General features: G+C 32.0%; 2 protein-coding genes across 2 annotated transcripts in view; both read right to left on the reverse strand.

The window, feature by feature from the left end:
- Positions 1-25,513, reverse strand: part of LOC140437561 (chloride channel protein 2-like) — a 293,059-nt gene that overhangs the window by 257,716 nt on the left and 9,830 nt on the right. The gene's annotated exons all lie outside the window — the stretch shown is intronic.
- Positions 889-24,293, reverse strand: LOC140437556 (uncharacterized). The gene is made up of 4 exons (XM_072527147.1): positions 24,050-24,293; positions 20,742-21,086; positions 15,936-16,855; positions 889-9,354 (listed from the first exon to the last, which is right to left on the reverse strand). Exons 1-4 carry the CDS (start codon positions 24,188-24,190, stop codon positions 8,613-8,615), a joined length of 2,148 nt encoding a protein of 715 aa, XP_072383248.1. The 5' UTR covers positions 24,191-24,293; the 3' UTR covers positions 889-8,612.

The raw sequence follows: 25,513 nt of genomic DNA on the forward strand, positions 1-25,513 counted from the left end.
TAATATCCCCATTTCTATTTTTTTTTTAACTAAAACGACAGTATTTCTTTTTTTTTAATCTTTCCTCTATTTCTTGTATTATTTTTTCGTTATAATCTCTTTTCCTTCGTGTACATACCCTTCTCAGTTTTCATCTTTGATCTTTGTAACTCTGGTTCATACCATCATTATTATTTGTTAATATCAATTGTCTTAATCTTTTCTTTTCCTCTGCTATATTAAGTCATTCTTTATTAAACCAATTCTTCGCTGCCTTTATTTTTCTCTTTTGTGGAATAATTTTTATCATTTGCTATAGTTATCGCTTCTCTTGTAGTTTGCCATAGTTGCTCTATTCCTAGTTTCTCTTCGTCTTTCTGGGATAATTGCCGTTTATATATTTCATTGATATACTTTCTCTTTTTGACCTTCCCGTTGGTAATTTAGGTCACGTGGTCAATAAACCGGCCCGTTAAAAAGAGATGAAAGTACTGCTTTGCGACAGTTCTCTGTCGTACTGGGGGAACGCGTCTGTATTGCAGCGCTCAGTCTATTTGTATTATATGTCTATAGTTATGCCATTTCAAAATTGACATGTTTGACCTAGATCTTGTAGGCAAACAGTACATAGTGGCTGTAAGACATTTTGAGGGTGCTGTTTTTTATAATCCAATAATTGTGGCTTAATTCGACAAAAACATAATATTTACCTTAGATATGACACAAGAAAGTAGTTTCAGAACCTTGCTACTTTCTTTTTATTTCCACTTCGCTTAGCTTTTCTATATCATATCTCTTTTTCTTATTTGAATTGTTTTTTTTTTATTTGTTTATCTTTTTGCACAATTCCACATAGCTCTAACTATATAACTTTATTTTTTGGTTTCCAATGACTAAAAATGGGTCTAGCTCTATGATTCGATGGACCCTTGGAGCACCATATATTTGTATTGGTGCTGCGTGTGTTTTTAAAGGTGTTCAAAGGATTTTAAGAAATATACAATAATTATTTTAAATAGGTATTTTATTCTAATAACAAAAAAGCATTCGTAATTATAAAATCTTCCTACACATAAACCAAATTTAAATTAAACTAACTATATTAGGTCTGTATAGTACATATATACATAGTAACGATATCTCAGTTCACTTTATAATTTTTATCAATTAATATATAGCATAATACGAAGAATTTTAAATCAATTTTTATTTTAATAATCATATTTATTATGCAATAAAATTAAAATTTTCTTATTAGTAGTACCAGTTTTACAAACATATTTTTAAAAAGATATTTTTCTTTTTACGATTTTATGATCCTTAAAGATCATCTAATATAAATATGATAATAGTGTTAAGTATCATCTTAGATAACCATCAGAATATTGCACTGTAAATGGTGTTTAAATATTTCTTAGCTGTATGGGTTTGTATGATAGCAAATTAGTGAAGATTAAAGAGTAGCAACATCCAAAGTTCGTTGGGATATCACTTTACATGTAAACGATTTTGAGCTTATTAGTTACATTTTTTATTATAAAAATAATAAAGGTAAAAGGTTGTAAACTGACATATTACTGACATTATTCAACATCTCAACCAACACATAAGAGATGGGCCAGTAATTTGTCCTTAGTAATAACATTTCAATTGCTATGTCCTTATAGTTAACAAATACCAAACGTATTTAGGACCAGTTTCGCTCGAATCTTATGATGTCAGAATAAAAGCCTTAAGTTAGAGAGCCCAATTTTGTCAAATATGAAAAAAATTATACCAATCCTATAAAATATACACATAATTTACAACGTTATAGTCAGTGTTTTAGGTGACGCATTAATTCGGACGAAAGAAATAAGAATATGATTAGAATGGTACGGTGTTTGCGGAAGTTGTATTTACAAATACTACTGACAGCGTTAAAGCACATTTGCCAATAGAAAGGTTCTTCTCAGAACAAATACTAAGGATGTCTTATCAGAGTTTTGTAAGATCTCGGAGAGTGATTTATTGTGTATTTAAGAAACTTACAGAACTGCTGAAAACTAAAAATCTTATGTATGTCATATGCGGAGATATCACACGAGCATAGAAGCGCCGTGTTTTCATTCAAAATACATTCTCGTCCATGCTAACAACCTCAACCCTAAACTCTGCGCTTTTTAATTTCGAACAAAAGAAGCTAAGCGAAAGCTTCAAATTACGTGGAATGGAAATAACTTAGAAAATCCAGACCAACTATTTCGGAGTGATTTTGGACCGGTACCGAATTTGCATTGCATCAAAACTAAACCGAATGAAACAACTAGAAAACTAATCACTGAATATGCTGTCTGTTCGATATAATAGATATGCTCATATAGTGACAGGATGCAAGAAACCAATACTATTCACTGATCTATATAAAGCAGAAGATTTTGCAGATCCCATAAATCGCAGATATGTAGCAAAACACCTTCTCACTTGTCAAAACTCTCCTCATCTGTGTACTCACGAAGATTTCTAACTAGCAAATAACAAATGGAATCGACGTAGAGCGGTACCGAGCAGAAATCCTATAAATAATTTGATACTACAATTTTATAAATAATAAAGCAAAATAGGTGTATATAAATTGTAATAAAGTGTATACAAGAAAGGTATATAAATTGAGAACGACTTTACCGATTTCATTCATATTTTTTATACTTTGTAGAAGGTTCTTATAAAAAGAAAATTTAAGAAAACTTCACGATTATTTAAATTTAGTGATAACAATTTTCCATTTGATAATTGGCATGATTTATTGAGTTCTTAGTCCATTCAGCGAATGTTTTTTCAAAAGTACATTATAAACAAGAGTTAACAAAGGTTGCAGTTAATTTAATATCGATTTTTGGTAAGTGTTGATAGACTAACACGTGGTCATGGTTATACAGAAACACTAAGGATCTCAATTTTTTATTTTCATTTTGATTCTTACAAATGTCAAAAATTAGACGTAGCAACTGAGGTCGTAGAACTCGTAATTATGCAGGTCAAAAAACATATACGAGCAAGTCAAACTGACGAGCAACGCGAAGCACGAAATGAAGTTGAACGGAATCAATGGAATCAAACGTAGAAATATCGCATTTAATCTGCATCGAGCATCATTCAGTCATAACGTGGTAGTCGATTACAGTTTATAGAAAATCGTTGCTAGTGGACAAGTGAATATTATGAATTCACATTGCAAAGCATTTAAGTTTAAAAGTGAAACCTTTGGATTGTGTTGCACTAGTGACAAGTCAAATTGACGCCATACATAGATTTGCGGAAATATCCGGCCATACATAAGTTTTATTCATTTTTTGACACATATAAAATAAGACAACGTCTGTCGAGTCAGTTAATAATAAATAATTCTCGATCACGGCCTATAAACCCTGAAAACAATACATTACAAAGACAACGAACTAATAACTACGTAGGTTCTCATAATTCTTTAAAATTAGTAACATAAATAAAAGCATTTATTAATTAGGAAAAATAATTGAGATTTTTGTGTTAACTAAATATAAATAATTTGTTAAAATTTTGACTTCACCATAATGTATTTATAAAATTTAACAAATTGTATGCCTTGTCTGCACGCACATACACTAGTGACCAAAATTCTGGAAACTTTACAAAAATTATCGTTTTTCCAGCAACATTCATGATCGTGATTTATATAGTTTATCAGTACAATTACATTTTTATTTTGTTTTATATTTCTGCTAAGTATTTTATGTATTTCTCACTCTATATATATTAACATAATTATTTAATAATATATGAAAACAGATTCAAGCGAAAAGCCAAAAATTCGAGATTTGTGAATGGTAACATTGGCAATACTGTATTTCCTCAGGGTTTTGCTAGTCAGTCAACGACCCAATTGGAAGCTTTTAGTACAGTTTCGTGTGATTTCCAGTGTCTATCCAGTGACTTCAGGTAGTTGTTCCTAAGGTAATATTGTTTAATTGTCGGAGAGGAATGCATCAGTCTCGAATCAACGAAAATGGCACCAAGAAACCCAAAACTTGTTGACTGGTCGCCAGGAAAGAGAGCAAAGCAATTATCCTTCGAGAAGAAGGTTACATATACTAAGAAATAGCAAACAAATTGGGTGATGGCGCCACAAAATCAGACGTAATGAAAGTTTGTAAACGTTATCATAACACTGGAACGACAAAATCAGCAAAAACAACAGGCAGAAAACCGAAAGTTAGTCAATGCGATGAGCGCAGAATATGCCGACTTTCTTTACAAGGTCGTCACAGATCCGCAAACGAAATTAATGCTATTGTCAAATCAACTGGTTTACAAATATCGAACCGCACTATCAGAAGAAAGTTGTGTGAAAATGGATTGAGAGCACGAACTCCTAGAAAAAAGCCGTCCCTGAACAAAAGACAGAGACAAAAACGCATTGATTGGGCTTTGGCACACAGAGGGTGGACAGAAAAACAGTGGAATCAGGTAATTTGGAGTGAAGTAATCAGAATCTCTATCTTTGGGAGTGACGGAGTGAAGTTTGTTCGCCGCAGACCGAGGGAAGACCGCAGTAATAGAGGGCAATATTAATGCAAAAAAATATCAGGAAGAGATACTGCAAACCAAACTGCTGCCGACTATCAGAGTCAGACATCTTCCAGCAGGATGGAGGGCCTTGTCATACGGCTAAAACTTCCATGGACTGGTTGAGAAACTCCATGCCTTGCAGAATCGAGTCTGTCCTAAAAAACAAAGGTTATCCCACCAAATACTAATTTTCTTGATAATAACCATTGTACCATTTTTTTAAAATATATCTACTAATAGCTAACGGCTGATGTTTTATTTATTTTTAAATTTTTAGAGCGATTTTCATCTTAAAATAGATGTTAAATATTAAGTAGAAGCCGAGTAAAACGAGGCAATAAAATTATAGATAAACTTATAAATAACATAAGTCTTGTGAAAAAGAGGAGTGCTGATAACAAAACTAAAATTTTTGTAAAGTTTCCAGAATTTTGGCCACTAGTGTACGCTGATAGATCTACGGAAAAATCACATAAGAGATGTACCGCTAACTCAGGGTTATTTTTATAACAAAAATTTAAGTAAAGTAATATCAAACAATAATTTAGCAAGCACAAAATTATATCACAGAAGAAATTAACAACATACAAGAGACATAAGTTTTAGTTTAAATTATCAATAAATTAATACGCAAGCTTATGTTTATCCATGCATGAAACAAAAAATTATATAACTCTAAGATGTGTGTACAGTTAAATATCATAGCTGAAATACCCTCGAACAAGGTGAAATCCTGGTGGTGTACTCCTCGAAGAAGGTGTAATGTGAATTCCTAATAACGCGCTCTCAGGTAACACATGCAATAATTTATTTAGAGGCTATTTTAATAACCAATTTCAAATTCTTCACATTCAAAATACAGGTCTTAAGCTATCATTATTAGAATCTATAGAAATTAACAAATTAAAGACAGACAGGTCTCCCCTCCTTAACTTATTCAGTTAAAAACTATAAAGTGTTAAGCGCTTAACAAAAATAGCTCATAATAAAGTAAATAATAATAAAGTAAAGGATAATAAAGTAAAACAAATTTTGTGGAAGCAACCTTCCACAAATATACCAATCCGCCAATGAACCAGTAGAATTGCTTTTAGCTACGAAGAACAAGAAAAAAAAGAAACAAAAAAATACGTAACTGACGTCATCCCATATGAAGGAAGGTTTAAAATATTTTTGAACAAACACTACAATGACAGAACAAATCCAGAAATATGGGGCTTTCACTTAATGACTGCACCCTATTTAATCTTAGTTTTACAAAGGACTAGGACAATATTCTGATGACTTGGAGAGACATATTCAAGGAAGAAAAGAAATAGCACTATTATAAGGAGTATTATGGGACAAAAATATAATCAAAGACACGAAAAGAATATATAGCACCATTGTAAAAACAATAATCAAACATAGCTCAGAAGTATGGTCGCTTGAAAAAAATATAAAAATGCTACAAGCAACAGAAAAATACTTCTATAGAAAAGGATTAGAAGTTAAATTTTAATAAAAATATGTATTTTCATATATGTGTATTAGAAAATTGGTCGTATGAAAATACGAGTAATTACTATATCAGAAAGAGTAGAAGTTTGAAAAAAAGACATACCTAAATACAAATACCTAAACAAAGTAGTTAAAATCAACTTTCACGACATGTACAATACCTCATTCAAATATAATCTTAGCCGTCGAATAAAAAAAATCTACTGCAAGAAAATCAATCAGACATTAGACTGAAATCTACCAATTTTGAAATGTTTGCAGAAATCAGGTCAAGAAAAATCATGAATATCTGAATGTATTCAATAAATTTCAATATAACAACAGTACAAACTTAATACAGATCCTATGTCCCACGTTTTTTTTTCTGAGATCTAATTCTTCTTATTGTGACACACCCAACTTCAGACAGCTAATTAGTTTAGATATAAACAATATGTATAATGTAAAAACAAGCCTGCATATTATTTTATACTCATTCTACTTTTATGGAAATAATCAAACAATTGTCTTCTAAGACCTACATAAAAACTGATCGTATGTAATATAAATATCTTAACCTAACATAATTATTGAAAGTATAGATCACTGGTTTTAAAAGCGTAGCAAAATATATTTGACTGATTTGACGGATGTTTAAGGTCCTGCGGTAGCATTAAGTAGGTGACAACGATAGAGTAGCATGATCGTGGTATTATCGCCAGGTGGCTGTGGATTATCATTGATGTGGCTTGACTAAACACATAAAATTAAACCAGAATCATGAAGTTAGCTGCAGTTGATTATTAATATGACACCAATATATTGAAGATTTAAAACTCGGTTAACTTAAATTATTTATTCCTGTATCATTAGATGGAGAAAACAATGAGAGATATAAAAAACTTTCAAATATTGAATTATAGAAGAAAATTATATGATTCTTTCATGAAGACATAAACATAGGAGTGATTGTCAATGAAGTTACAATTAATGACATAAGATATGCGGACGCAGTCTGGAAAATATACAGATATTATTAGGCATGGTGGCCATCAAAAGCACAGAATTTGAACTAAAACTTAATGTTAAAAAGACAAAATGGATGGTAGTGAGCAAGGATCACGAGTCTAATAGCAATCAAGATAGAATCTCAGTAAAGAATAGTACTACTGAGAAAGTTACAACTACAAATACCTTGGTTACTTTTTAAATGACAGTAGGACATTTCTGAAGTTTCTTTCTTTTATATAGTACTGAAGCGTGGACCTTGACTCATGTTATGTATAAAATATTGAAGGCGTTCGAAATGTGAGCATACAGAAGAATGCTAAAAATTCTGTGGACTGCCAAAAAAAAAACGAACAAGTAGTGAGATAAATGCATAAACCAACCAAAATTGTTAACACCATCAAGAAAAGAAAACTATAATATTTTGGACACGTTATGGGAAAAGACAGAGACAGATGGAAAGAGCTGAGAGAGACCTACGTCCAGCAGTGGACGCATACAGGTTGATGATGATAATGGAAAATGCCAAATATAACCTGCTGCAATTGATAATCAAAGAAGGACCTCATGGGTCCAGATAATGGGAGTTCGCACCAGATCACTTTTCCGGGCAGCTGTGGGCAAAATGAAGATCATACAATTGGTTGTCAATGTTCTAGCAGAACATGACGCTTTAAGACGAAGAATACTAAGAAATTAAAACGAAAGAACAGGTTACAAAAGAAAAATGTTACAACAAATATCTTGAAATACAGAAACTGCAGAAAAAGAGGAACGCGTTTAATATGTTAAAAAAAAGCTGAAAGAAATAATTGGAGCCTTCAAGTACTTTGCAAATAGTCTAATTTACAATAAAGGACATATAATTGTCAATAAACAAGACAATGTTCGAACAATAATCTCGAGAAAATATATATTAAGGAGCCGCGTGATGACAAAAGAACAGAAACTCAAAGGAAAATATGTCGACTGGATGAAAGAGAACCTTAGATGAGATGGAAACAGCTATAAATATAGCCAAGAATAGGAATGTAAACTAACCAGATGAAATACCCCGTGAGTTAACTAAATTATTCATTTTGTACTGAACATTCTCGAGTACGGGAGTATTTATTTGTGCTACATGCCCAAAAGTATACATAGGTCAGACAGAAAAAGTTTCAAAAAACGAATAACTAAACATATCGCTATTTTTGTCATGTGAAAAACCCGTCCCATATAATCACAGAAAATCGTAAATCTCAACTTTAAAATGTTATATAAACAAGAAAAAGTGCATTTACTCGAAATATCAGTAATTAAACTGTCTGGTTACTGTCTTCAACTGGTTTTTAGTTAGGTAAAAAGAGTAATGAAACTTTGTTTAGCAAATGCAAAAAGTTTCACCGAAATATGTCAAGTTGGCTATATTCTGTAGAAATTAAAATCAGTGTTTTATTTTATAATTATGTGATATTGTTATAAGAAGGTTTAACCACTTTTAAAATCAGCTTTCCATACTTTGTATACGTACACAAATATCAAAGAAACTTATTAATAATACAATCAAATCACCCTATTTAGCTGTCCTCGATCACTTCTGGAGCTTCTATTTCCTCGGCTATTGGTATCAGATAATTATCTACGCTATTGATCAATGTTCGAATTTCCTCAACGAGTTCTACTATCGCCATATCACTCTTAACGTCCACTTTATCCATACCGACACCTTCGTGGTGTTTTTTGAGATGATTCCTGAGTTGATACGGCGATACGTGATTGTACGCACAAAACGAACACGGTAACAATTTGGGACTATGAGTGAACAGATGTTTACGAAAGTTACTTTTATCTTTGCAATTATATGAGCAAAATTCACAGTCGTAGGATATAGCTTCATCGTGTTTTAATAAGTGCCTTCTGAAGTTGTATTTATTAGTAATAACCATATCGCATATATGACAAGGATATTGTTTAATAGGATCAGGATTTTCGTGATTTTTCCTAACATGCCGTCTTAAGCACGATTTGTCGGTACTTTTGTAGTTACACGTCTCACACATAAACCAAACAGACTTTGTGTGCATGGTATTAATGTGTTTGTTAATAGCATAAGGCCGATTTGTGACGTGAGTACAATGTGGGCATTTAAACATTTGCTTAGAACCGATCTTGGACATTTGACATTTAGTCTTATGCTCATTAAACAACGATTGGGATGTTGTTAGATACATACAGGCACAATTGTAAATTTTAGTAATGTTGTGCTCAGGCATAACGTTGCCATTTTCTGATTTAATAACGGAATCTTCGTCTTCTTGTCTAAAATAAAGTACAAATATTAAGTTAATTCATTATATTTTTACGTCTACAAAATGAACAATTATATAATCTTAAACACAATTAATTAGAGGTTTTTTCTTATCATATAATTCACATTTACACTTTATGATTTTATTACTTTCTGATTCCTAATTTTTATTACTTGATTAATTTAATTACAGGACAGCCTATGCTACAATATAAGTCCAATTTACACTTAGAATTATAATGCACAGAACAAAACAAAATAGAATAAAAGGGTTTTATAAATATATTATATAATTTATATATATATATATATATATATATATATATATATATATATATATATATATATATATATATATATATATATATATATATATATAGTTGATTTTCTGTTTTCTGTATCTTATCGACCGTCTAATAAGTAAACTAGTGAGAGGCATATCAGGTTTTTCAGGCAAAAAATAAAACGATTCTATTATCTCGCCAAACTCGATATTTCGCTAATGTTTATTAGCTTCATCAGGAGAGCAATTATTAAAAACAATTAATACATAAAACATACTTACAAATAAATAAAAACTCAAAAAGTAGAATCATTAAAATGCAAACTAAATAAAATTATATAGAGAGGTAACCTTATGTTATTTTTGAAGTTCCTATAAAGTGTTTAAATAGTTACAATATATGTATATTACTAAAATTACTAGTGTCTGTTTCGTTATTAATTGCATTTTTAGTTCGGAACTAAAAATGAAATCTCTTTGATGTTCGGATACAACTTTGGACAGGTGTTTACCCATCATTCGATTCATCCTCTAGACCATTCCATCTGATTGAGGATGCAGGGGTGTCCTTCTGGTCCTATTGACACCAATCAATTTACAAACGTTTTGGAAGAGAGTTGACCCGAAGCAATTGGTCGGAGTGGATCTCCAAAGGAACTCCAAATCGGCTAAAGAGTTCTTTAATAAGTACCTCTGCAGCTGTAGCAGCTTCTTGGTGTGGTATTGCATAGGCCTCGGCCCATTTCGTAAAATAATCCATGGCTACTAGGATATATTTATTTCCATCATCTGTTTCTGGAAATGGACCTGCAATGTCGATTGCTGCTCTTTCCATAGGACTACTAACATTGTACTGTTTCATGGGTGCCCTCTTTTTACCAACTGGACTATTACTGGTTGCACATAGTTCACATTTCCGGCACCATCTTCTTACATCATCTTTACAGTTCACCCAATAGAACCGTGCTCGAACCTTTTGCAGTCTTCGTAATACCAAAGTGTCCACCTGATGCACCGTCATGCAACTGACGCAATACTTCTGACACTTTACTTTTAGGTATATTCAACTGAAGCTTAGATTCTGTACCATCATCGTTCTCAAAGGTTCTATACAGAAGATCATCTTTTAGTACTAGGCAACTCTATAGGCTCCAGTAAGACTTGATTTCTGGATTACATGCACTAATATGCCTTGCCAAGTAGGTCTTTCACTTCGATGTATCCAATACAATACTCTTTTTATACATGGATCATCTACTTGGGCATCTTGTCGCTGTTGAGGCTGCCATTGATCATTAATGAGGGTGGTTCGTCTAATGGTGCAAAGTTTCTTCTCTAATTTAAGACGGTGATTACAATTTGCACATCATGACCGTCTTAACAGAGCATTAGCATTTGAATGACTTTTCCAGCCCAGTGTTCGATCTATTCTAGCTTTCTGACTGTTGTATTATTTTCTTGCAATTTACGGCGAATGTGACCTACGTCGCCACTTTTCCAACATCTGGGATCGCGCCTCTTCGGTATCGTGTCACAAACTAATTTCCGTACAATTTCCTCCAGAAGTTTATCATTTTGTTCGTCCCCTTCTTCAGAGGTTCGGACTCGATAGCTTCGTGAAGCTTGAATGGCTGTTTCGTGTTCCAAGGCAATGGCGCGCACTTCATCTAAAACTTTCGGACTTGCTAGTCGTAAAGCTTTCTGTAGTTCACTGTCTCTCAAGGTATCTACAGCAATTTCTTCGAATATATTGTCTGGTGCCGCCGGATAAGCCAAGCGCGCTATACGAGCAACATCTACTTCAAAATCTCACTTGCTCGTTGAATTCTATTTCATGAGTGAACAATGTCTGGTAACATTTTTCTTGACCCTTAAGAATAGATCTTAGGATATCCGCAGCATCACCTCGTAAAGCAGCAGTCAAGGAAACAGCCTTTTCTTGTTCTGTCCAATGATTGGCTGTCGCAATAGCATCAAATTGTCTAAGGTATATGGACAAAGAAAACTTCCAATCAAATGGCGGCAATTTGAATCTCATATCATGTGTCGTTTCGTCTCTTGGTGACTCTTCTTTCACTACAGGATCTAAAACTACTGCATTAATTGGTGGTAGCACTTTCATATTGGTTATCATGCCCTCTAATTGTTTGATCTTTTCTTCAACGTCGCTTACATTTTTCTCTATCTTATCGAATGTTCTAGAAACTTCAAATTTCTCGGTGTTCTGTTAACATACTTCTTTAATTATTTAAGAAGTTTCATCGAATCTTTTGGAAACATTTTCAGAAGTTTCCTCAATCATTTGAGAAACATTTTCAAATTTCTCGTCGAATCTTCTAGAAACCTTTTCGAATTTATCATCATTCTTTCTAGAAGTTTCTTCAATCATTAAAGAAACATATTCGAATTTATCGCCAAATATTTTAGAAAGATTTTTGAATTTTCCATTAATTATTTTACTTCTATCTAGTATACTTCTTCTTTGGTATATATTCATAAGAGTTTAGATGGTAAACACCTGGGTAATTTTCATGTTCTACATATTGGATAACGCTGATTCTAGTGATGATAGATCTCAATAAGTAGTTTTTTAAATAAGATGCTAAGATTTTCTTTGCAGTTTTTATCTCTTTGTTTTTTTGCATTTGTCTGTTTATAATAAATATGTATTTGTTTTATTTTTTTACAGTAATTTACTATTTACCTTTAGCGGGATCTTTAGTGATTTTGTTATCTCACTTTGAGTGATGGTTCTAATTTTGATATAACTAGAAGCTGTTAAATAAAGGATGTTAAAAATCAATAAAAAAATACTTACACAATTAGAACTTGGCAGAAAACCACTTTATTAAGTCTGGTTGAGATCAGGATATGTTTTCTTTTTTAATCGGGAAAACCTTACCTGATTTAATTTTATTTCATACTGTATATTACTTTAAATTTTAAATAACTATCGGTTAAGTAATGCAAGTGTTCAACAATTTAACAATTGATTTAACACGAATCTAGGATAGTACCTCGTAATCACAATATTATTTAATATTCAAGGTCAATTTGCAAAACTTCAGTATCAGAATGTTTTTGTCTTCTTTATAAGCAGCGCAAATGTTAAATCATTTATAATTGTGTTCTTTTATCAAAAATTTGCCATAAAATAGTAAAATCGTAAAGCAAATTGCCTAAAGATCTAAAAATGTATGGATAGAATTTTTAAAGTATATAAATTGGACACTTTTTATAAAATATCTTATTTTTTGGTTTATATATGCAAAAGGAGATACAAATACTTATTTGTTTCAAAAACATATTACTTAAAAAAATATGACTCCAATATCAACTCAAATTTCTGAAGGGGCAATTTATACTTTTATTATTCGTTGTGGATATTTCTTAGCTACATTTTTATTATGAGATTTAAGCAAAGGAGCTCTCACTCCAGCTAAGAGAAAAATTAACTCATCGAAAAAAGAAATAAGTTATGTAATAAAAATGATAAAAATGAGATATCCATTTGGTATTTGACTATGTAGCTACAAAAGCTCTGTATAAAGAAAATAAAGTGTCCATTAAAATGAAAACAATAATCATAGGAGACTTCACCACAACAAAAGGACTCCTGTAGGGTTGTTCTACATCTCAGCCCTATCAAAATATACTTAGAGAAAGCCTTGACTACTTGGAAAAGAAAATGCGAAGGCATGGGAGTACCGGTACGAAACAAATATCTATATATGTTATGCTTTGCAGACGATCAAGTAGTGATTGCACAAGACCAAAAAGACCTCAGTTACATGATGAAGAAACTACAAGAAGAATATACCAAGGCTGGCCTAGATATTAACCTCGCGAAAATAGAGTACCTATCTACAAGTGAAGAAGACATAGAAGATCTACAGATTGACGAGAACGTAACAATCAAAGGAAAGGATAAATTCAAATACTTGGGGTTTATAATCACGAAAACGGCAACAACAGAGGAAGAAATTAAGCAAAGATTAGGACAAACAAGAACAGCAATCCGACAACTTAACTCAGTATGGTGGGATAGACACCTAAATATGAAGACAAAAACACCTATTTATAAAACATTAGTGCTAAGTATTATGACATATGGCGCTGAAAATTGGATTATAAACAAGAAAAACGGCAGTAAGAGAGTAGCAACAGAGATGGAATGCTTGCGAAGATGCTACAGAGTAACAAAAATGGATAGGAGAAGTAATGACGAAATAAAGCAAAGAGCATCAATAGAGGGAAAGAAGTGAATACTGTAGAATCCCTGAATATATATATATATATATATATATATATATATATATATATATATATATATATATATATATATATATATATATATATATATATATATATATATATATATATATATATATATATAAATGATAAATCTGTGAGTGAGAGTGTCGACTACATATTATAGACCAACTAAAGTTTCGGTAATCACGTGCATGAAAGTTAAGACAGTGACAACAGACAATTGGAAATAAAAAAATATTGAAGTAGGATTAGTCAAACAAACACATATTTTTCTACCTTTTGAATTTGAGTATGGATACGAAGTTTAAAGACAAAATTTCAGTATTAAATTCAAATAAGAGCATATTAGTACAAAATGTACTAAAATAATAGATCAGTTTCTCTCTGATAGTATATGATCACATCGTTATTTATAATTGTGGTCTTAATTTAAAGTGGAAATTTTAATATCAATGAGGTGTTAACGTAAATTGAATGTGAGCGGTAATAAGCGAGTGGTCAGAAAGACCCACAGGAGAGGACACTTCAAGTGTAGAAATTAATTGATCGTCATTTGTAAAAAATAAATCTAAAATTGAAGGACTACTGTTGGCTCTAAACCTTGTAGGTTCAATTATGGGTTGTATTAAATTTGAGGTTATGATAAGTATTTAAACAAATTTTGGGAATTGAATAATTTTTTGGTATTTGGGCACACTCATTGGCCTTTGATAGACTTTGCTTTGAAAAAACATAAAAAATATATTAAGCAAGTGTTTTCTCCAGAAGAATGGTTTGAAATTGTGGGAAAATTAAAAAGGAAAAATCCATATGCAGTGGTTCAAATGTGCCAAGAAAATTTTTATAGTTTTGATGAAATAGTTATAACAAAAAAGATATTTACCACCGAGAAACAACCACTAACTTTACAAATGTGCGCTGCTTTCTGTTCGATAGCGAACACCCAAATTCCATGTTCATTAAACATACCCTGAATGGAACGTTTGATGAAATAATTGTTGGTAGGGGTGTAAAGTAGTTTGACAACATATTAAGTAACAACAAAAAACTTGAACTAAAAAAATCTGAAGGACCAATAGTACTTAACATAAAAAAAATGAGGTATAAAGAAACTGTTACAATACATTTTTTACAATACATTCCTCCCATAAACCATCAGTTTTATCTCAGTATTATTGAAAAAACTACCAGTAATATTCAACCAGACTATAACCAAGTTGCTGAAACAGAGGAAGTAGATGGGGATGACGAAACTGATTTTTTTTTTAATAATATTGTAGGTATATTCTTGCCTTTAGAATTTATATTCGTTTTATTATTGTCAAAAAGGTCAGAATCCACATTTATTTGTTAAATAATTTTTTTCTTAAAAAATGCAGTTTTCTTTTGTATCCTTTTTTGAAAAAATATAATTAATAATTTATTAAGTATGTATGTAAGGGATTAAACGTTATAAAATATAAAAATACGATCTCAGGATATTGTCAAAAACTTTAAACTAACTTACTAAAAACTTCTCAAATAAGGCTTACTTATTGCCACGAATTCTTGAATTAATATCTAGTCAGAGATGGGATTTAAGAGCTCCTGCTTTTATTCTGCCATAAAAAATCAAAGATATTGAATTGTTTCTCTTTTTATGTGTCGTTTTTTTTTGTCGTTAGCTTGTGTTAGTTTTGTTCTTTTGTTTGTTTTTTTTTATCAACTCCATTCTGTTTTGCAACTAACTGTTTACTTTTATATCTACCGATATAGAAGTAATATTCGTTAATAATTACTCTGTTGAATACCATTTTAACTTAATTTTCTCAAAAACATTTGTTCAAAACAAAACCTAACCTAACCAAACTTTACGTTGATAATGTCAAAAAAAAATTGTCACGTCATTCAGCATGATGACTATGCTACTTAACTACCGACGTAGAAATAAACGAAATCATGGTCTCCTTAAATTATGTTTTTTAAGATGGCTCTATATAACTAAATCAACATAATTTATAATAGAAATGAATCAGAACTATTGCGTTTACTTACATTATATCAGTTTCAAAGTTTGCTATTTCCTGATCTTCTGGTACAACCTCATGCACATCCTGTTGTTCTTCAGTGCTAGCTCCATAACTGCTTGAACTTTCAGTCTGATTAAAAGATACAGCATCTGGATTGGAAGGTATTACAAATTTCATTCTTGGCAATCGTATGACCAGTCTTCGTTTCTTTTCTATAGGATGATATTCCGGTTCACTTTTATAGTACGTATTTGTAATTGATTCTTGGCGCTGAACTAGGTTGTTACTTCCAGATTCTACAGCGGGTCTTTTTTGTTGCGATGGAATGGCGACAAGTGGAGGTATATCTGAACTAACTCCAATACCATTTACAAGTCTATTAGGATTAAGTTTATTAGCTAATGCAGAACGCATAGTCCCCACAGAAAGGCTTGTGGGTACAGATGTAGATGGTGGTAGGCTTATAAAACTCATTGATGATACTTGTGGACCACCAGTTGAAGAAATATATCGAGGATCCATTGAAGATACGAACCTTGGATGTAACGGTGGACCATGTGAGGAACTCATAGACATTATATTTTGAGGGCTCATTAAAGGCACATTTTGAGGTTGCACTAATGAAATAGCAGGTGTATATGCTTGTCCATATCCAGTTGCCTGCAACTGTTGAGGAACAATGGATTGTGTTAGTTGGGGGTTAAATGATTTAACATGAATATTATCCATTGGTTGTAAATGGCCAGTTGTAATTGGCTGCGTCTGTTCATGGTCAATTGGCAGAGTTTTTCCAAAATTAACTGGCAGTATCTGACCGGAAGCAGATGGTTGGTAATGTGCGGAAGGGGATTGTGTTTGTTCACAACCAGTTGTAAGTGATCGTAATTGGTCAGTATCTATTATCAACGGTAGTACAGGTCGTGTCTGCTCATATGTCGTGGGAATCTGTAATTACATATAAAATTTTATTAAACACAAAATAAATAAAGGCAAATACTTATTTTTTTTCTGAGTAAATAAAATCAGCTCAACAAAACTCACCTAAGTAAAAGTATATTTATGTATGTATAAAGAGACATATATGGTTTATAAGAGGTAAAGTCAATAGAGGATTTAAAATGATTAATGTAACAGAAAAAACCATATCACTAATAAGAATCAAAACGGATGAAAATATATTGTTAATATAAGGATACCTACGGACATATTGTGTTGATTACACATTCAGTATCTTGATTTATAGTTAAATAAAATATATGATAGAAAGTTATAATAAAGTATATGATGAAGTCAAACATGAAACTCAAGTTAAAAACAACTGCCAAAATACCGAGAATCAATCTGAGAAAACTAAAAGAAACTGATATATACCAACAAATCAAAGAACAAGTGCACAAAGAAGTTCAGGAAGTAGAAAGGCAAAAGCAATTGACAACAACAGATAAATGGAGGAAAGCAGAAGAGATCTTGAGAAATATCACAAAACAAAAACTTCAAGAAGAAACATCATCCAAAAATAAACAATGGATCACACAAGAGATAAAAGAACTGATAACGGAAATAAGGGCACACAAGAATAAAAACGAACAACAGTACAAAAAAATTAATAAAACAATCAAACAGAAAATCAAAGAAGCTAAATAACTCTGGCTATCAGAAAAGTGTGAAGAAATAGAAAGGTTAGATAAACAACATGACAGTTTTAACATACACGGGAAAATCAAAGAGACAGCTGGCATATACAAGAAGAAGGGTATCGGAAATATCATGGATAAAAATAACAAGATAATAACGGAATGTACAGATAAAATAAATAGATGGGAAGAATACATAAAAGAGCTATTCGAAGACGACGAGAAAATTTAGGTCATTGAACCAAGAGGAAGAAACAGGCCACCAATCACCAAAGACGAAATTGAAAAAGCCCTAAAACATATAAACAATGAGAAGGCCATGGGACCAGATGAAATACCTACAGAAATCTTATGAATATTAACAAAAAATCATATGGGCGCACTAATAGAATTATTTAAGGACATTTATCATAAGGGAGAGATTCCGAAAGAATGATTAATATCAATATTTATTCCAATACCCAAAAAATCAAACGCAATGAAGTGTGAAGAGCACAGGACAATTAGCTTGATGAACCATATTCTAAAAGTGTTCTTACGAGTGATACACGAACGTATCTATAAAAAGCTAGATGATAGAATAGCTGAAAACCAATTGGGATTCAGAACAGGCTTTGGCACCAGAGAAGCATTATTTACTGTACAAACACTAATCGAACGATGTCGAAATGTCAATTGCGACGTATTCATATGTCTCGATTTCGTATCGATATCGTATTCATATCGATTTCGAAAAAGCTTTCGACAAAGTACAACACCGAAGAATGGCAAAAAAAATTGCAGAACACAGAATTAGATGACGAAGACGTGAGAATCATTGCCAATCTCTACCGATATCAGAAAGCCATAATACTAATAGACCAACAAAAATCGAAAGAAATACCTATAAATCGTGGAGTAAGACAAGGATGTGTGCTTTCCCCTTTACTTTAACTTTCCCTCTTTACTTAAAGATGCATTAGAAGACGTAAATGGAGGCATATTTATTAACGGAGCACTTCTAAATAATCTTAGATACGCATATGACACAATACTCCTTGCGGACAGCAGAGAAAGACTACAGATCTTGGTTGATCGCATTACCCAATACTGCGAAAGGTATGGAATGGTACTGAATACAAATAAAACAAAAATCATGGTGGTAAGCAAGAACAAGATTGAGGAAAACAGTGTTTATGGTACAGGAAAAATTTTAGGCAGGATGCACAGATATCAGTACTATGGTTGCGAACTAAATGAAGAATGGGATAGAAGTACGGAAATAAAACGGCGTATTGAGATTTTAGAAGTGCTCTTAATAAGATGAAACCAATATTATACAATGCAAAACTCAACATAGAAATTAGAACTAGAGTATTGAGATGCTATGTCTTGCCTGTCCTGTTGTATGGAGTTGAGGCGTGGACAATTACAGAGACGACAGAGAAAAAACTCATTAACTTTGAAATGTGGTGTTATCAAAGAATGTGGAAAATATCTTGGACACAACACATAACAAATGCGGAAACGCTACGAAGAATGAAAAAAGATAAAGAAATACTCAACACTATAAAGAAAAGAAAAATTAGCTACTTTGGTCACATACTAAGAAATGAGAAATACGAATTGATGCGGCTGGTCATACAAGGGAAGGTGGAAGGCAAAAGAGGACCGGGAAGAAGACGCACATCCTGGCTGAAGAATCTGAGACAATGGAGTGGGAAAACATCAATAGAACTTTTCAGAACGGCTGCAGATAGAGTCAAATGGGGCATGATGATCGCCAATGTCCTTAGGGATGGGGCACGTTAAGAAGAAGAAGGGAGTTGCCATTATAGTATAGAGTATAGAGTGTCATTATATATCAAAAATAATGATTTTAATAAAGAATAAAAAGAAGATTTAAGTGTTATCGGAATATACGCCCAGAAAACTGCAAAACACAATATATATAAAAGGGTATAAACACAATCTACAACAGGCTATTAACCTGGTCAGAATGAAAGATAGGTACGCTATAAAAAACAAAAGGATAGACGCATCAAAAGTAATGATATAAAACGAACCAATTCAGCAGACGTAGAAAGTGACCACAGTCTCCCCTTGTGTAAACTGAGAATGAACATAAAATAACACAAATTCAAGACTTCAACCCTACACAGACAAAATCAAAGTAGAAGGACTGTGGTGAGATATTAAGATAGTAAAAATTCATAAAAAAAAACCCGAAAGAATATTTATTATAAATTACGTAAATTGTTTACCCACTTTAATTAGTACAATTAGAAACTAAAGCATACATATTTGTTATCAACATGTGTGTCTTGTTTTGCTATACTTCAAGTTAGCCTTGCATACTCAGCACATATGTATAAACATTATTTGACCTAATCAGGTCGGAGAAGTCGGTTATTCATTCATTACTCGTATTTCAGTGTAGTTGGTATTCGTAATGTGAACACAAACTTATATAAATAAGTAATGCCATCGATACGTTATTCCGTTGTAATTAAATAAACAATATATGCGATACATCACAATTCAATATATTAATCAACCTCTCCAAGTTAAGATGTGGTTGCTTTAAGAAATATCGCCAAACCATTAGGCATTAATATGGTGGCGATACGAGAAATGTATGAATAATTAAAATAACAAGAAAATATCTTCATCTTTAGATTACTTTATAACATAGGACTAATTTGGTACATATTTTAGTGCCACAAAAGTATAACTGAAAACAAAATACTAGAAGCCGATAACATAGAGGAACGCTGGAAGGTGCTCAGAAAAGCAAAAGAAGCAGCGACTTACAGTCTTGGGAAAAGAAAGACCATAAACACGAACTTATTCAGAAAAAAACTTCTTGATTTAAAGAAAAAGTGAAGATAAAATGCGAAGAAAAAAAGATAGAATTTTGACAATATTGAATACAACAAGCACAACAGGTATACAACCATTACAGAACCATTCTTGCTTTAATTCCAAACACATGGAACACCCACAAGCATGCACTTTCATAGGCACACTAACAATGACGACCACACAGCATTGACTGCGACATATTCTCTAAAGAGTATATTGGTATTCAAACTGGTATAAACAATATCTTAACAGTGTTAGCTTAGTGCTAGCCAATATAAGTATGATGATTGATACAAATTATAAGAAAAAATTGAAGTAACATAAATAAAAATATATTTTTGTTCATTTCTTACCTTTTCAAATTCCTGTACTGGCGCTGGTATAATTGATTGTGATGGTCCATCATGATATATCAAAGGTGGAGGACAACTTGAATTTAATGGATTCCCTATTATCCGTTTTTCCATCAAAAACTGTCGTCTTAGATCTTCTTGTTGCTTATGAAACTTGTTTACTTCAACTACATCTTTAACTACAGAGCCTAAGTTTATTAACTGCTCCTCAGGGACTTTGTATTTGTGCATGTATGTGCGTATAATGTTTTCTGTATTTATACATTTTGATTTAAAATTGTGAACTTGGATTAGTCCCTGTATACATCCAAAACATATAATGGGATTGGATGATACATATATATCCTGAAAAATAAACATATGTTCTAGAAACCTGTTTGGGCTTTGAAATTTACTAGCTACCATCAAACATGTAAGCAAATTAATTGATATTAATAAAATTGATAACAAGGAGGCACCATTCTTCTGCAATCCCGATAGATTTAGACAGGTTTAGAGATTTAGGATTAATTCTGCTTATGCCAACTCCTGCGCTGTTCCTCCAATTAATACCTATGGGAAAGAAGTACCAACTACCAGTACCATCCTCAATCTCAAACTCCTTCCGATAGGTTAGAATAAAATATCAAACTCCTGCTAGTGTCATCAGGTGCCACCAATCACGCACCTCGATGTGCATCGCCCTTCCTTCTGGAACTTATAATTAAATTTAATTGGTTGAGAAATGAAAAAGTTTCATATAAAAGTTAATTTATCTTTAAATATGGGACATTTTCGGATCTCAAGTCAGTATAGTACAGTGTATGGTGTGGTTTTACCCGTCTAGGGTAGCTCCCTAGAGCACTTTGCTTGAAGGGCTCTGCAAATTTTCTAAGACTCTGAAGCTGAGTTTTTTTCTTCTTAGAAAACCTGTGTTTCATTTCTACAAAAGTAAATAAACCATAAAGGCATTGTCTTTTTCAAGACAATGCCACAATAAGAGCATACCGACTAACTACGCAATATTGCAACATATTGCGCAATAGTTAGAGACATTAATAAACATGGAAACTTGCACCAAGTCATTATTTCATACGTTTATTAATTACACCGGAGACGACACTAGATCAGCATGGTATGTAATTGGACAATTTTCCCACATACGTTTTTTAACTAGAGAATTAAGACCCTCAGTTTTCGGCAGGTTGTAAACCAGTGGCTATTTTGGTAGCAGCCAAAAAATGCTAAGAACAGAGGGTGTCAATAATCCCCGGAAAAATGGGGCTACTAAAGACTAATTAATAGAATCATATCAGGTCTTAACATCATCAAAAGAAAAAAATAAAGAACTCTGCTAAAGAAGAAATTCACTACATAAAATAGGATATCACTGATATTAATGAAATAAAAAGAAAAAAAAATTGGATAGGGTACTTCGAAGTGGGTGGATTACAGAGTTTATGGTTTGCGCAGGTTTATGGTTTATTGGTTTGCAGGATCCAGTCAGAAATTTTTATTTCAAACGAAACTCGTAAAAATTTTAAGTGGATCAGTGACTTTGAATTGATATTGATGAATGTAAGCACATATTAAGATGATAGAAAAACTGGAATATATAGGAGTTGAAATTAATCCAAAAAAGGTGAAAAAGTTCCAGAAAGAAGACATCTCCTGAATACATAAAAAAGGCACAAAAACTGATCCAGCAAATTATAATGAAATAGCACTAATATAACCAGATTTTACTCCAAAATATTACAAAACCTAATAGAAATTAAAGACAAACAACTTGAAGAACAAGTAGGAAAAAAGATTACAGAGAAATAAAGAGACTTGGAAAAGCACGATATCTTGCCGATTTCACAGTTGTGAAAGGAAATGATGAATTTAAAAGTAAATCCCGTTCCTATTAAGGCTATTGAAAAATATTATCAGAAGAACTAACTATTCAAGAATTAAAAACAGAAATTGCATCTCCATTTAAAACAACAGTTTTGAGACAAGGACATAGTTAATCATCCACTGTATTTAAGATTTGTCTAAACAGATTCCTACAGAAATGGACTAGAAAATGCCAAACCATGGGAGTAATGATGGAAGAACAGAAGCTTTTTACATTTTCCTTTGCTGATGACCAAATAGTGACTGCAGAAAATAAAATCTATCTTAGTTACATGATAAACAAATTAAAAGAAGAATATACGGCGACAGGCCTAAAGATTACAATTATTTGGAGATAATTTTCAAGAAGGAAGGGAATGGTAAAGATGAAATCAGAGCGAGTGTAAATAACGGTAGAGCAATTACATAAGCGTTAAACTCTTTTTTATAGTAAAAGTTATGACAACAGAGATGGACTATTTAAGACTAAGTTATGGTGATAAATATGAGACTGATAAAAGACAATTGACATGGTTCAAACACATACAGAAAATGCCAAAAGACAGATGACCCAAAGAACATTAGAATGGAACAATGTAAAAGATGGAAGGTAACTGTAAATATACATATTTCTGACTTATTGGCACAGACAAGTTAAACACAGTTTGATTAACCTGGCAAATAATCTGCATCATCTGCAGACCAGTCTAGAATCTATTCATTTTATAGAATAAAAGTTACTGTTTAGCACCAGACTAATTTTATTAACAATCTTAAGTTGGTCTTTATCAACTTGTCACAAAATGAATGTATGTAGTGAATTGAGTTGAGACCAATGTATTCAACATCAGCATTAGTTGTTCAAACTAAAGCTAATTTTAGGAACTACTAAAACACTTTAAATTTTTGAGACAGAAGGCTCAGTAGGGCAACAAAACTAAAAAATAATATGCCTCTGCCCATTTTTACAAATAGCAACAATAACAATAACATTTGCTTGAAAGTGTTAAAAAAATGAAAACATCCAAGTTCAGTACCTACTGGTTAAAAGCAAAATACTGAAATAAGAAAAATGAAAATTAAATCACATATCTAAGTTGTCTTTATACTACAGGTGTAATAAATACACACTACATCCAAAAACTTTCTACAAAACCTTAAGTATCTTAATGAGTGTCTTTTTAGATATGTGTGTAGCTTAATCTTATGACATAACAAAGTAAAAAATGAATTTATCCACAGTTTGCTTAAAATCGGACTTATCCAAATGTTGCAAATTCCATTCCTAGAAACAAAAATTTGCCAATAATCCAAACTTTTCTAATATCAACGTTGCCAGTTTTACAGGTAACAATTCAAATCATAAATTAATTTTTTTAATATCTAAGTAGGTTTATATTGCATTGGCATAAGTTTTGTGTCCATAATGTTCATTTTTAAATATTTACCAGTTCGGGGACACAACACATCAGCAAATCCCTCAGGTTTCCAGTAGCATCATCCACATATCCAAAGCTTTGTGTAGTACGTTCAACAATTTTCAAACATGCCCTACATACGAATTGATCTTCAAAACCCTTTTCTTCCATGTCAGAAATCAAAATTTAACCAAACAGTAATATAAATTTTGTTTTGAGGGTGTTGTCAAACTGATTTTTTGATGTTTTCTTTTAGTTAACCTATAAGTTTGACAGTGACACAAGTGGTAATGACCTTTAAATTTTACGCTGGGTTAAAAGGGTTAGTTCCTTGAAGCTTTGTCTATGTAAGACTGCAGCTACTAATTGAAGATATATGTGTTGCCTAAATTAAAGGCGGGCCTAAGCTCGAAATGATACATTTGAGTCATTTTTTTCTACTTAAACGTCAACAACTAATTGCATGAACTTCATTTTATCTACTGTTATTCTAAATAGCAACCCTGTATTACTCCCTGTAATTCGTTTATTTTTTTTTAATAATGATGTATGGTATAGATACAATAGTTCAGATAGATATTTTATTCCTTAACATGACCAAAATATTCTGAAGTTCTCTTCAAAATTTATTTGTTAGGCTTCATACATATTTATTAATTTTTCTGACAGTCCATCAAATGTTTAACATTCTTACATATGAAAGGTAGGTCCATATGAAAACTTACAATCCCATAAAGCAGCTTTGGAACTTTACATCTAGGCCTTGTAAGTCTCATGGTCATGCTATACAAGTCCGTCTTGCATGACATATCTCTTGCATCGCCTGATCTGCTTACATCAAAACTATTTTTGTACAATTTTGAGACACCATTCGCTATTGCCAATAAAAGAAATATATCAAAACATTAACTTTAGATATCCACTTAAAAATATCAGTCCAGCATTAAATATATTAAAATATAAATCATAAATGATTACATCCAATAATAATAACAATAAGGTTATGTTATATTCTAAACTATAACTTTTGTTATATTGGCAACATGAATTTTGACGATAAATTGCATCAAAATAGAATGAAAAAAAAATAGAACACGTTCTAATTTTTCGTCTAGTGCAGATATTGCATAGAAATATCACGTGGGCATGCGCAGTTTCATAATCCGTCTTGGATAGCATGAAAATTGCATAATGTAAAGTCAACTATACATCTACTGCAATTTCAAGATTTCAATGTCATGTTGATGTGATTTTTTGTTAGTATTATAAAAAAACTATCATTATAGGGTAAGGGGGGGGGGGGGAATAGTAGCCGCCTAAGCATTTTGTTTTATTTATACTGCTACATAGCTTTAAAAATTATACTGTTAACGTAAATAAAACTTCAAACTTCATTATTAATCGTTTAAGAATTGGCCATACTGCCTTAACACACAAATACCTAATAACAAAAGAACCACTACCTATCTGCTCCAGCTGCTCTAACCCACTGAC

The sequence above is a fragment of the Diabrotica undecimpunctata genome, chromosome 3 (genome assembly GCF_040954645.1).
Source record: "Diabrotica undecimpunctata isolate CICGRU chromosome 3, icDiaUnde3, whole genome shotgun sequence".
Classification (NCBI taxonomy): domain Eukaryota; kingdom Metazoa; phylum Arthropoda; class Insecta; order Coleoptera; family Chrysomelidae; genus Diabrotica; species Diabrotica undecimpunctata.